At 46.9% G+C, this 13,940-nt stretch overlaps 1 protein-coding gene across 1 annotated transcript in view; it reads left to right on the top strand.

Annotated features, from left to right (window-relative positions):
* The window catches only part of EXD3 (exonuclease 3'-5' domain containing 3), a 275,317-nt gene that overhangs the window by 145,809 nt on the left and 115,568 nt on the right, over positions 1-13,940 (top strand). Inside the window, exons 18-19 of the mRNA XM_029960619.1 lie at positions 5,275-5,328; positions 7,368-7,499. Of these exons, the coding sequence (XP_029816479.1) occupies positions 5,275-5,328; positions 7,368-7,499 (186 nt within the window). The remainder of the gene's footprint in view (positions 1-5,274; positions 5,329-7,367; positions 7,500-13,940) is intronic.

A 13,940-nucleotide genomic window follows, 5' to 3' on the forward strand; every position in this document is an offset into this window, starting at 1 on the left:
GCTCAAATGATTTATCAGTCATATTATGCATCTCCTTGTGCCAAGAACTCCTGCATCACCTGGCATTTGCTCTGTATTGTTCTCATTCCTGTTGCTTGTTAAAGTGGCTTCAAGTATTGATAGGCAGGTAGGTCTGGTCCTTCACCCTCTGTTATTTGGGATCAAGCTTAAAAGCCTGCGAACTTCATCAGCTGTGCTTGGGCAGCTCTGGAATTGATTTATGTTTTGTTTTAGACTAGTGCACGTGGCAGGAATTGGTTTGAGAACCCCCATTCCCAGGAGGTCCCTGTTGCATGGACATGAAGTCTGTGTCCTCTGTTCTGCTTTATGTTGTGCTGTTGTTATTGGCTAAGTGTTTTATCTTGGACATCAGTTGTCATGGTGAGTTTATTGTGCCAGATCTGCAATCTCAGATGTGCAGGCATGTGAGAGCAGGACCTCTGACAGCACAAGCCACTGGATCCCCCCTGATTGTCCATATGTAGTGGTGGCAGTGCTGGGCTAACAGCTGGACTCAATGATCTTAGAGGTCTTTCCCAACCTTAATGATTCTGTGATTCTATGGTTCTGTTTATCTCCTGTGAGGTGCCACCAGCTTGCAGTCTGTGATTTAGTGGTGCTATTTAATCAGGATTTGACTGGAGAAGCAACTGATTAAAGTTACCTGTCATAAGCACAGACACAGAAAATCTTTAAAAATGGAAAAATAGGAGAAACTCATACTGAAAATGTCTGTGGTGAAATCTGTTCTTGTGTGAAAGGCAAAGAGCTCACAGGCCATCCTTACAGAAACATTTTAGCCTCTGTCCATGAGCACCAGCCTCTTGGGGAAGGGCAGTACAGGTGTTTTCCCACGCCCTCTCATCCAGTGCTGTTTTTACCACTAACTTACCTGCTGTAGCACTTGCACACACATCTGGCACAGCAGGAATGCAGCTGGGGGATGAAATTTGTTCCAGATGTGCTGGATGAGCTCCTTTACCTGACATTAGCAGCGTGTACATTGAGAGATGGGATCCAGCACATGCTTTTCCTGACACATTCTTGCCTGGCAGCACTGCTCCGGTCCTGCACCTTGGGTAGGTCCTTCTGCAGGACTTTGGGCAGTGGCCCAGATTGACCCAAGCCTGGCTCCCTGCTGTGTGGCCTCTCTGAAGAAGGGCTGTGTGCATCCAGCCATTCCTCCCCAGGACTCTGACTCCAGCCCAGGGTGATCCCTGAGGTAAAGAATGCAGAGATTCCATCTCTGTGATGCAGCACATTCGGGGGGTGCAGGTGCCATGTTTTGGTGAGCCACCCTTTGCCGTTGCATTTATTTCATAAGCAACATGTTATTTCCAATTAATACAAGATTCTTTACTTAAATCATGTCCTGTGCCTGTAAGGGTTCCTACCCAGGTCTTCCATGCCCCATGCCTGGGAAACATTTCTGGTCAGGTTGGAAGGAGGCTCTGAGCAAACTGATCCAGTTGAAGGTGTCCCTGCTCACTGAAGGGGAGTTGAAATGAGGTGACCTTTAAAAGATCCCTTCCAACCCAAACTATTTTATGATTCCAGATTGTCTTCTGTAAACTTCTCCTTTCAGAGAATCTTAAACCTATCTTTTGAATTTTCGAGATGGATAATTGGAAGAAGATAGGAAAGTTTCAATGGGTGTTCCTCTTTTCTCTGCAATTTTGTAGATCAGACAGATGCTTCTCATACTGAACCTAAAGGATCACCCATCAGCCTGAAGTGACTACAGTAGATCCTGCAATGTACGTCAGGAGTAGAGAAGAGGTTTTTAAGAAAATGTTGGTAGTCTCTTAGGTTTCTAATAAGAGACTCAGTGGAATCTCAAAGCTGCTTCAGTTGAGTTGAGGGTTGGGTTTTTTTATTTTTTTAATGGACTTTGCTCTTGGTCTTCAAAATCATCCTCATCTCTAAGAATACTTTGACGCTAAGGCAAACCCGGTACCTTTTGAAGTGTGATAATAACCAGAAGGCAGGTAAAACTGGCTTCCTGCAGCTCCCATGCTGTCGAAGGTTCCCTTACAAGGTTACACCCACCCCCCAAAACTCCAGGTGAACCAGCGAGTTGGAGAGGAGGGTCAGGCTGGATGATCTCAGGAGCCAGATAGAGCACTGTGCACCCAGATCTAAATTGCCCTGGACTGATTTGGAGCCAGGGAACACAAAGGGGACTTTAATACTGCAGTGAGCAGAGGTTCACATAATGGGGGAATCTAATCTCAGACAAGAGATTAGATTGTCTCAGCTTTGAAAGCTTTTTCCATATTTTTGATGTAGATGACATTCTTCAGGTTTGCTGGTGTTTTTACTGCACAGACTGTCAGGGAGCTAAATTCACAGAGGGCAGATGAAGACCTGTGTTGCTTTTAAGATCAAGACTTGGCTTGTGATGTTTGGTCAGCAGGAGGAGGAGGTGTTTTGTCGGAGACCTTGATACCAACAAGTCTGCATTAAGAAACAAAACTGGGTGGATGGTTTTGGTGTGATACTTAAGGCCACATTACAAAACCATGCGATAACTCATGGTTATTGCATAGTTTTCAGGAATGCTGAAGAGAAGTTTAGGGTTGCAGTATCAGTGGGGCTGGACTGAGGGTGCTCAGAGCTGTTGAACTCTTGGTTTACTGTCTGTTTTAAAGGAGCCTGGGATAACCCTCCCTCGAGGGTTGGACTGAGTTTTGTGATCCACTTGTCTGGTAGATCCTTGTCTGAGCGCTTTCCCACCACACATCCTGGGGCAGACACTTTCTGTCCACTCCCTCTTCATCTGCTGGCCCAGGCTCAGGATCACTGCAAAGGGGTCACAGCTTTTCCTCGACTGCAATTTGCTTCTTAAAGAGCATGTGGCATTGCCCAACATGTGTCTTGCACAGACTTGGCAAAGTTTAACTTACAAATCCAGAGCCTTGTGCTGCTGTTTCTTGAAACCTCTTTTGGCCTTACTTCAGGATCCTTCAGGTTGTCACAAATCATCCTGGTGCTGGGTTTGAAGCAAAGGGGCTCTCTGCCCTCTCTCCTCAGTCATTGCCTTTTCAGGTCTCTTTGACAGTAATTCCTTTGGGTTCATTCATCTCTGCAGGATGGAAGTTGGCTAAACAGGCAGGCACATTAAGGGCTAAACCAAGGAAGTGCTTTCTATCCAGAAGGTCTGAGGAAGCTGATGTTATCTTTGTAATAGATTGTGAAACTGAGGCCAATGCCCTCTCTGCAGCACTTGGGCTGGGGCACAGGTTCCTGACACCCACTCCAAAATGCTGCCCTGGGCCCTCCTTTCCTCTTGTTTGGATCACTGACCACACATCTCTCGATGGTCCCAGCACTACCTTCCCTACTGCTTTTGGAGAAATAGAAGGAATTGTGCCTCTTTGGTCCCAGTCAGATGTGTGCTGTCACATGGCTTTTCTGGCTCTGCATGCTTCTCCCAGTCCCTGTTCCAGAGGCGGAAAAACATGCTCCAAGAGTTATTGCTTTTCTCCTTTTTATTTGATGTTCTTTGCCTGTCTCTGCAGAGCCGTTCAGATAAGGGGATTTATCAAGCTTGAACTAATTAACCCTGGATGCAGGAAGTCAGAATGGAGTGTTCCAGCTCTGAAATCCTCAGCCTTACCCTGAAGCACACTTGGGTCTGAAGGAGTTTCGCATCTCTTTTCCCTTGCTGGCAGATCGCTGTGGTGAACTTCTGCTGTTGCCTTACCAGACTTCTCTCAATAATGTGCTATGAGGATGCTGTCTTGGCTGCTCTGTACCCAAACTGTGTGAAGCAGGATTGCATGGGGTGCCTCTGGATGGCATGGGGTGCCTCTGCCGCTCACCTTCGAGGTTCCTGTTCTTAAAGATTTTTTCCTTCATCGAGAGAGAGAGTTGATTTTGAAAGAAATCCAGTAATTCTACCTGTAGGAAGGTGCTTCAGAAGTTGTTACCAATTGCTTTGTCAGTGCAGAACGGGCAGCCAAAGAGTGACTTCACAAAAAAAGGAGGAAAGCAGCTACCTAAAAGATCAAGAAGGAAAAAAAGAAAAAAAAAACGTTGCTTAGCTGCCTGCATGGGACCTTCAGAGCCTTCTCCCCCTTGTTTCATGTTGCCATAGAACCAGTGGGTCTTAAAAAAATGTCTGTCCAAGACAGAGTTTAAAAGTCATGGTTGGGTTTTCTGCTGTTCCCTGGCTATGCTTGGTGGTGTCATCTGTGTGGAAAGTGCAGCAGGACTTTGATGTCAAATGGGTTATCCTGCCAAGGTTAGACAGTGATCCAGAGAGAGCTGCTGAACTCTGAACTAGATGAGAGACCTCCACGACACACATATGGAATCAGTGAAAAACATGAGGGCTTCCAACAGAATCCAAACCAGAGAAGAAAGATAACCTCATGCCTACCTCAAAGCACTGATCTCTTGTCAACAGGATCAGAGCTGAGTCCTGGTTCACATGGGAATCCTTTGGAATCCTCCTGTCACCAATGGCCATGAAGCTCTTTCCCTCCTACAGGAGGAGGAGGGGGAGGGAGGGAGGAATGTCATTCAGTCATAAGGTCAGTCACACTTCCATCCTTGCAGCTCCAGATTTAGTGTCTCCTTTTGGCACCAACCCGTTTGCAGTGTCTCTAGCTCTGTGGGAAGGTCAGCAGTGCAGGCGATGAGCCCTCTGGTAATTCAGTGCAGACCTTCCACTTGAAGGACCAGATCTCTGATAAAAGCTTGGGACTACAAGTTGGGATGTGATAAACTCTAAGGGAGATATTCCTCGAAGCCCAGAAAGGTGCATAATTCCTGTGTGTTGGGTTGCTGGGACAATAACACCCTCTTTCTTTTAGGAGCATTTTCTGTTAATGATATGAAGTTTGCAGACACATTTCATGGTACATTTTTTTGCTGTAATGACCTGCTTAGGCTAGTTTTTCCTTTCTCCCCTGTGTAGCAGAAGTGTTTGCTTCTTTGTAACCCAGATTGAGGAAATCGAAATAGTCTGGGCTAAGGGAAAAATATAAAAGATTGGTTTTGGATAGAATTGTTTCAAGGTGGGATGGTTCCCTGGGCCATCTGCAGTGCAGATGCAGCTTGTTCCAGCACATGGGAGACATGGCAGGGATTGGCAGGGAGGGGACATGGGATGGATGAGCCAGACCTTGAGCTGCTATGGCTCTCAAGAGCTCTAGGCCAGGTGTGGGCTGACACCGAAGAGAAACACTCAGGATCTCCAGTTCACCTTCTCTTGAACACAGTGTAACTTCAGCCCCTGTTCATTTGGATTTTTACTGTTTTTTCCAGATTGCCCGACAGGAAGGCAGAGTCATTTTAACCTCTGGACTCCCATATCAGACTGTAAGTGTTCCGAGCTGCTGCCGTGTTTCTGGCATTGTATCACTGCATGGTCTGGGGTGTGCAGGGGAGAGAAGAGGAAAAGTCACATGTGAATGCAACAGCTGGCTTGGCTTTTTCATGTTTTCTGCACTAAAAGCTATGTTAAGGGTCTTGAGAGGTTTGCTGTTCTCAACTGCCAGAGCTTGGGGTGAAATATTCTTTTATACTTATTCTCAGTCCTGCATCAGTGGGGAGAGCAATTGCTCTCTGTCGGGGGCAGATATGGAAGTCAAGCCAAGCAATCCAGAACAAAATGTTTCTGTTTGACCTCACTGGCAGGTGAAAGGCAGCTCCATTCCTGTGCTTTTTATCCCAGAGATTCTTGTTTACTGACTGGCTCCACACTGACAGTTTCAACACGTAAAGACATTTCTTCAGGCTTGGAAGGCAGAGATTGGAAGTCCCCGAGGGTCCTGATGGAAACTGTAGAGGTTTTGTGTTCCTATAGATAAACAAAAAAGTCAAAGAAAACCCAACCTTACCCTCAACACCAGCTGTTCAGAGCCCTTCACAGACAGTGTTGGTGGGGATCTGCTGAACCTGCCAAGTCAGTGGTTGCAATGTTGTAATGACCTGCTCCAGGTAGCAATTTTTTACTGCCCAAAAATTCATTTGGAAGAGGGAAACTGTTCTGGATGAGCCAGAGTTCTGTTCACGTGAGCCAGAGTGCAGGACTTCTCTGTCACAAACTGTCAGTACAAAACCTCCCAACTACTCAATCAGCCAGCTGGAGTATTTGCAGAATATGGGTTGATGATTTCCTATGTCATAGCTGAGTGTGGAAGAAAACTCCCCCCACGATGAGACATGGAGGCAAGTGCAGTTGTGTCACACTGCAGGTTCTTCATCCAGACTGTGGTTCCTTGAGCCTACAGCTGATGTTATAAGTAATTCAGCATCCAGCATAATCTTGTTTGGCAAAGCTTAAACTTCAAAGTTCTGTGTAGGAATTGTAGAAGGAAAATAACTATTTCCAGTGTACAGTACTGACCTGGGAAATGTCTGGGTCCCTTTGTTCCCTTGCCTTTGGATGTCCTCTGCAAGGACAGGATGGCTCTGCCAGGCTCCTTTACTGGTGTGCAGCTATCCCACCTTGTGAGTACTCAGCATGGTCATAAAAATATGTCTGGAACTTCCCAGTGCTTGTTCCCAGATGTAGACTTCTCTTCTAAATGTGGAACAAACACTGAGGGACTGTCCACGTCAACCCCTTCAAATTTTTTGACCATAAGGGAACTTAAACATTCTGTGAAGCAGAAGGGTTGGAGGGGTCATTGGACACCATTTCCATCCTCGTGCTTTGGCACACTGATCTGGCCAGATTTCATCTGATAGCTGGGATTTAATTCAGTTTCCTCTTGCTACCCCTGTTAGCACCACTGCACCAACTTATAAACTGACAGGATTTTCCATCTTCTGTAGAACAGAATCATGGAATCATTAAGGTTGGAAAACACCTTTAAGATCATCAAGTCCAACTGTTAACCCAGCACCACCACCAAGACCACCACTAACCTGTGTCCTCGAGTACCCCATCCACATGTTTTTTGAATCCCTCCAGGGATGGGGACTCCATCACTGTCCTGGGCAGCCTGTGCCAGGGCTGGACAACCTTTTCAGTGAAGAAACTTTCCCTAATATCCAACCTAAACGTCCTCTGGCACAATTTGAGGTCGTTTCCTCTTGTTACCTGGGAGCAGAGCCTGACCCTGACCTGGATCCAACCTCCTGTCAAGGAGTTGTAGAGAGTGAGAAGGTTCCCCCTGAACCTCCTTTTCTTCAAGCTAAATCATATTTCATGTTTATAAAATACTGCAGTGCTTCAGGAGTCAGAGCTACCGCAGCAGTGACTGACTGTTAAATTACCAACTGTGCTGGTTAGATCAAAATTCAGACTGTAAAGACATACTAACTCCAAACATTATTTGTAAGTCAAACCAAACCAAGTGTATCAGGAAAATCCCCACATATGCCTTACTGAGTGTCTTTTTGGTTTGAAGCTGCAGTCCCAGGTGGGAGAAGGAAGGTGTTTCTCTGTGAACTGCTCAGAAAAGGCAAAAGAACAGGCCCTGCAGGTTCTGAAGCACTTCAACGTCCAGGTGTCCCTGAGTGATATCTTCAGCCGCTGCCAGGTAGGACGAGGCTGGTTTGAGTCCTGGGGCCCTCTCACTCGCTGTTTCCTGCACAGCAGACGCTTCTTCGGTATTTTGGGCCTTGCACTCAGTGTGTTCCTGGTTCCCAAGAGTTCTGCTTCAACTTTGGCAGCCCCTTGCAAAGCCCTGAGGAGTTCTGAGTGCGCTCACGTCCCTCAGAGTGGTGATGGCTCAGTCATGGCAGCAGAGGCTCTGAATCTGCAACTTTGCTAGAAACTCGCCTGTTCTTCTGATTTTTGGTACTTGGCATGTGTTTTGGCATCGACTGTCATGGTTATAGTCTCTTTGTTGCTGTGTTCTCTGTCTAGGACACATGCTGTTTTAATTATGAACTGCGTTTAATTATGTCTCTGTGATTCTGATAACACTTAATTACTTTAATAGGAGGATTTTTTCATAGGACTTCTTTTTCTTTCAGAAGCTATTAGGTTAATTCATGTCCATGCTAGTTGATGACTCTAGATTGTGTTTGGCACTGTGTATCTGTGGATTGTTGTTAAGAATAAATTTTAATTGTGTTAGCTCAAATCACCATCTCTTCCAATTTCACTCTTATATTTGTTACAGCAACACGCTGAAACCTATCCCTCCAAAAACTGTAATATAAACCAACGGGCAGCTCCAACATCTCTCATCTTATCAGTGTTTAAAGAGAGAAAAAGAAGAAACTGGAAATTGGCTAGAAAAGGAGCTTTCTCTTAGGGATAAACAAGCCCTTGAGTCTGGCTCAATGCCTTGTGGTTGAGCTCCGGGGTCTCCTGGCCCAGTGGAGCTGCACAAGCAGTGTAGGAGCAGCACTGACTCCTGAGCAGACACACCAGAGAGCATGTCCTAGACCTCTGCTTATATCTGCTGTTCGATGTTGAAACTGGATCTGTAACTTAGAGAGGAAATGAGGGTTGTCCAGCTGGGCAGGTTGCTGTGAGAGGAGGCTGACGGAACACCCTGCAGGTCGGATCGACAGAATATGGGTCGATCTTACTGCAGGATAAATGTACATACTCAGATATAGCATACTGCCTTCAATCCTGTGGTTTTATTGTCCCAGAGCAGATTGCAGTTGTTATACATATTTACAGTGGCATGCTGGCTTCTTGGTGATTTTAAACAAAACTTTAAAAAACCTCATGGATTCTCCGATTCCCTGACATCCCATAAAATAGCAGTGTTCCTCCTGATGGTTGTTGAAATACCACAAGAATCAGCACACACACACAAAACCATGCTGCAGGAAACCCTGTACTCTCTGTAATAAATGCACAAGACTGTGCAGCAGCCGATGGAAAACTGACCCCTCTCCAGCAGGATCTGGGGTCTGGAACTGGTTAACTCTATGGGTTTAGTACATGCTGTCTTGGTTTACAATATAAATAGGGGTAATCAATCTGGCTAGGAATATATACTAACTGTTCTCTTACTTCCAGGAGAAATGCCTTCCCTGTAAATTGTGGTGGTGGAACAGCTGCATGTTTTATACCCCTCGGCATGGGAAGATGCTGATTTGTCAAACCTCTCCATGTTCTGAATCATGTATTTACCTACATTCAAGGCTTTTAGAGCTTATTTTGTTCCACTGTCCTCTGCAGACAGCACAAGTCTGGCTGATAATGTTACTGATGCTCTGGAGGAGAACCCAAGCTCTTCCAGCTGCATGTGCCCAGGCACTGCAATGGTCTGTGGACTGTGTGTGAGGGGGGCTGTGGGCAGCACATGGAAATGGATCATCCTCCAGCACTGTGCAATATTGACAGCCTTGTCAAAAATGGCAGATTTCTGCCTTGAAGAGGGTGCTCTGGGGCCTCAGTGGCCAACAGAGACCTCAGCAGTTCTTTTGTATGTTCTTTCTAAAACATCCTCATTCTCTGCAAACCTAATTGGACTTAATTAGAATGCAGTCTGGATGCTGAAACTGCTGAGCTGTGCCTGCCAGCCTGCCCGTGCTGCTCTGGGGCCAGGTTACAGACCCCAGGGCTCCCAAACTGCCCTGAGCCCTGCCCCCTCCTTGCAGAGGGCTGGCAGAGGGTTTTGGCTGTCCCTGAAGTGGGGAGCAGGTTGGGCATATGAGCGGGGCTCTAGAAACAACTGAGTGCTGCTGTGTCCATGCTAGGCAGAAGGAAGAGGATGGGGAATACTGATCCATAACATGGGCCACTCTCCTCCCTTGTCTCCGTAGAGCTGGTCGCCAGTGCAGGGGTGGGTTATGGACCCCATCACCCATCACAGATAAGCGTTCGCTCTGTGTCACAGGAAGCAATGTGGCATCCTGCCTGCCTCCCTCTGTCTCATAGAGCAAGGGCTTGTTTTGTCTCCTGGGCTTCTGTTCTGTAAATGATTGGAGTAAATATGTCAGCAAATATTGTTGTCGTAACAATTAATGCGTGTAGTGCAGAGCCCACGGTAAAAATAGGTTCCAATTCAATGTTGTACCCAAGATTGCTGGAAAATATGTTTCCTCTGTCATCTCCCTCAGCAGGGACGGAGGGGCTCGCTTTTGCAGACGTAAAGAATGGGATTGCTTTGTCACCCTGCCAAAATACTGGTGTTTTTTTCTGTTAGAACAATGGCCAATACTGGTTACTTCTGTCTGATTTAGAGCAGCAAGTGCCCAGGGAATGTCACCCAGGGGCTTCTCAGCATTTTGTTCCCTCTTGAGCTGGGCTTTGGCTTGGTTGCTCCAGTTAAAGGCTCCAGGAGTGGGGACTACAGCCAAAGGTGTCAGTGATGGCACAGGAATGGCCTTCTCTTTCCATGCATCTCTCAAGTGCTGTGTTGTAAGGACTTGGTGATAGTCATGGAGAAACCACCCCTGCACAGCAGCTGTAGCCAGGCCTGGTGCTGCCTTTGGCGAGGAATGTTTTAGGGGGGTTGAGTAAAAATAAGATTAATTCTGTCTTTTGGTGACATGCAAAAAATCCCCTGAGAAGTTCTACATTTCACAGCCTTAAAATATTTGAAACCCATTCCCTCTATTTGAAATGCAAATGTCCTGTGCCTGTCACCTCTGCACACATTTGAATATCTTGTATGCAAGTATCTTGTATTTCAGATATCCGAAAGTACCTCCTTCAGGAAGGGGCAATGTGAAATGATGCTTGGGGCGTTCTGACATGATCAGGTCAGAACAATGAGCCCTTACAGTAGTCAGGAACATCTCTGTAGAGTTGTCAGGGTCTGTTGTGGGCAGCCTTAGGGCCAGCTCACAGCCTGGCTCACATGTGAGGCCAGTGATCCTCTGCTCTCCACAGCTTGGAGGGAGTTCTAACACAGAAGTAGCATTTAAAAAAGAAAGAAATACCAAAACTTGCTAAGGAAGGTGGCTGCTGGGTGGCTGCAGTCATGGCTATGGGCAGCTGACAGCTGGGTCATTTCACAGTGGGAACTTTGGCTCCTTCCCCAGGTCCCTCCATTCATGGAGGTTGTTGTCTCCCATCCCTCCTGGTGCTGCAGGTGGGATGTCCCTGCTTGGGGACATCCTGCTGCGACACTTGGGTATGGCCTGTCAGGACAGTAGGAGGACATTCCAGTCTCATAAAGAAACTCTTGGAAACAGACATGTTTTGGCAGATATTACCTGGATGAGTGGTGCGGCTTTTGCCATCCGGCTTTTCCGTGCTGTCTGATTGAAGGTCCACCCAAAGCAGGTGTGGGCTGTATCTATGGACCTGCCAGTGCCTCATCACTGACTGCTTGGTGAGCCCGAGGTCTCAGGACATTTTACTCTCCGTGGCTGGGGTGCAGTGTCTGGCCCTACCAAGTTCTTGTCAGTGACAAAACACTTGTGTGGAAGCAGATCAATGGAGGTGCAGGGCTGGCAGTGCCACTTCTCACACACTAACAGGGTGAAATCACGGTTTGAATGGTGATAAACTGAGGAGATAAACACTGCAAGTTGTTGGCTTTAAATCTTTATATCACAATGGTTTGAAGGGAAAACAGCGTGTTCAGTGTTCTATGGGCTCGCTGAGAAATTCCTTCTGTTCTGGAAGAATCTTGAGGTTAAAGGATTCTAACTCTGCTGTAAAACCGTCACTGGTGTGAGGCTCTGCAGCCACATTTGGAGCCAGGAAAGCCTGTCTGTCCGCAGAAAAGCTGCCTTTCCTCAGAAGTGAAGCTGCTGCTCAGCTCAGTTCTGAGTCCAAAGCTCGGCTGGGGGACCCGGGTCCTGCAGGGCGGCTATGCCACCCCCCACCTCCCCTGGGCCTCTCTTTCCTTTCCCACCCTCTGTTTGACTTGACCCTTTAGTCTTTAAGCGGGCCAGGGCAGGGACCCTGCTTGAACAATACCTAACACAACGGGAGGCTGATCCCAGGTGAGGTTTCAAGGCTTTCCTGCCAGTAAAAATGATTGCAATTATATCCCCTGCAAAAATAAATGTGTGGGGAAAAAAAGATCTCAGGCTCCAGCAGCAGTTTGTGCATCTGAACAGCCCTGCATTGATGGTGGGATTATCTGCAAATTCAAATAGGTTGTCTCTTTCACTTCACTGAATTCTCTGATCCTAAATAAGCAAATTACATCACCTATTCTGATGTCCTGTTTAACTTATGACCTCAGCCTCAGTGCTGCAGGATGTGAGAGATAGCTGCTCGATTTCATTGTCTGGAGATCTGATATATTTTTCTCCTTTTTTGCCCCCCCCCCCTTCCCTGCTCTTTCAGTTTCCAAACCACTCACCCCAGCCTTTACAAAGGTGTTAGCAAGGGATTAGGAGTAGGCGGGGAAGAGGGGGAAGGAAGAGAGGAAACCACCTTTTTTTTTTTTTTAAATTAGGTGCAAAAGCATTCTGACAGTTGCAGCAAATGTTTCTGGGTTTTTGTGGTTGAGGTAACAAATTTCGTTGCTGCAAAGCTCATCATGTGCAAGCTGATTTACGCAGAGGGAGCCTGGGATGGAGCAATCCATTTAGCAGGGACAAAGAAAAAGGCCTTATGATGAGATGGAAACCCTCTGCTTGGGGCACTTTGCAAGAACCTTTGAAGCCAGCCTGGGAATTCTGGCAATATTAGTCAATAATTAGTAATATAGATCCCTCAAGCTGTCGTTTAGATTGAAAATGTGCATGTCTCTCATGAGCCTCTGCCACACCAATCTGATCAGCAGGCTTCTTTTTCTCTTTTATGTGGGTTGCGCTGTCGGTCCAGACGATGATGAGAACTGCCAGGCATCATCTTTCTCACTCACTTGAGAGGAGAGCAGCTATCTCCTGCTCCAGAGCGGCATGGAAGTGGAACCAGGGCAATTTTGTTTGTGGTCACCTTTTGGGGCCCGAGCAAGTCATTTTATTCATTTAAAAGTACCAGTTGTCCTTCCTCATGCACAGGGAAAAAACAGTAGAGTTTAAAGGCTGCATATTTTGTGAGATGTTTCTGCCCCAGCAGACAGCAAGGGGTTTGTCTCAGGAGCCACTTAGGAAAAAAAGCATCTTCAACTCAAACAGGGCTGAGGCGATCATCAAAGAATTCGAAAATGTCAGTTCTCAAAGCCCCCGATTCAGCTTTTGAGCTGCTTTCCACTGAGGTAACATCACATCTCCATTTACTTCCTTTCAGCCCTGAAACCTCTTTGGAAAGAGCTGTGTCACCATCTAAATGAAGAATTAAGAAGGGTCACGTGTGCTGGATTTTGATGACTTGGGAATGCTGAGAAAGAGAATATCATTTGGAAACCCTCTGTGGTTTAATAAAAGGTTCATCCATAGGATGCAATTTGTCAGCGCCTACAGGTCAGGAAAACCTGTGATTAAGAGCATCTGTGGTTTCCCCAGATGTGTGAGTGAGCTGATTACTCCTCCCAGCCCGTCACCCAAACACAGGGCTCAGCCCTGTGCCTGCCCATGATGTGGGCTGTGATTTCTTGCTTCAGAGTGGAGTTGTTCAACACAAAGGGTAAGGCCCTCTTAATCTTTTTGTTTATCCTGGGTTTGGCAATTCCGATGTAATCTGCAGCTTGTGCTGCAGAGGCTCTGGCCAGGAAGCACAGCTGGTATTATTCTGCCTCGACAGACACTGTTGAGGGAGCGAATTGCCCTCCAAAGATACTTGTGCGGGACTGAGTGTGAGGGCTGAGTGTGAGAGCACCTCACCCTGGCACCGCGCCCCGTCCACGGGGACTGAGCCCTTGGTGTGCAGTGGCTCTGCACAGCAGTCCTTAAATACCAACAGACTCTGGGATAGTTTGTCATGGCAAATTCTGCTTCTTTCGAGTCTCTGGTTGAGATTTTTATTTGCTGATCTCTAAGGAGAGCTCATAGTGAGTGGTTGCTGTTGCATGCAGGGCTGTGGGGACACGCCAAAGCAGCGCAAAGAACACAGAATGGTTTGGGTTGGAAGGGACCTTGTCCAGTTCTAACCTCTCTACCATGGGCAGGGACACCTTCCACTAGCCCAGGTTGCTCCAAGCCCCCTCCAACCTGGCCTTGGA

This window comes from Manacus vitellinus, unplaced genomic scaffold (assembly GCF_001715985.3).
Source record: "Manacus vitellinus isolate BGI_N305 unplaced genomic scaffold, ASM171598v3 scaffold_27_pilon, whole genome shotgun sequence".
Classification (NCBI taxonomy): domain Eukaryota; kingdom Metazoa; phylum Chordata; class Aves; order Passeriformes; family Pipridae; genus Manacus; species Manacus vitellinus.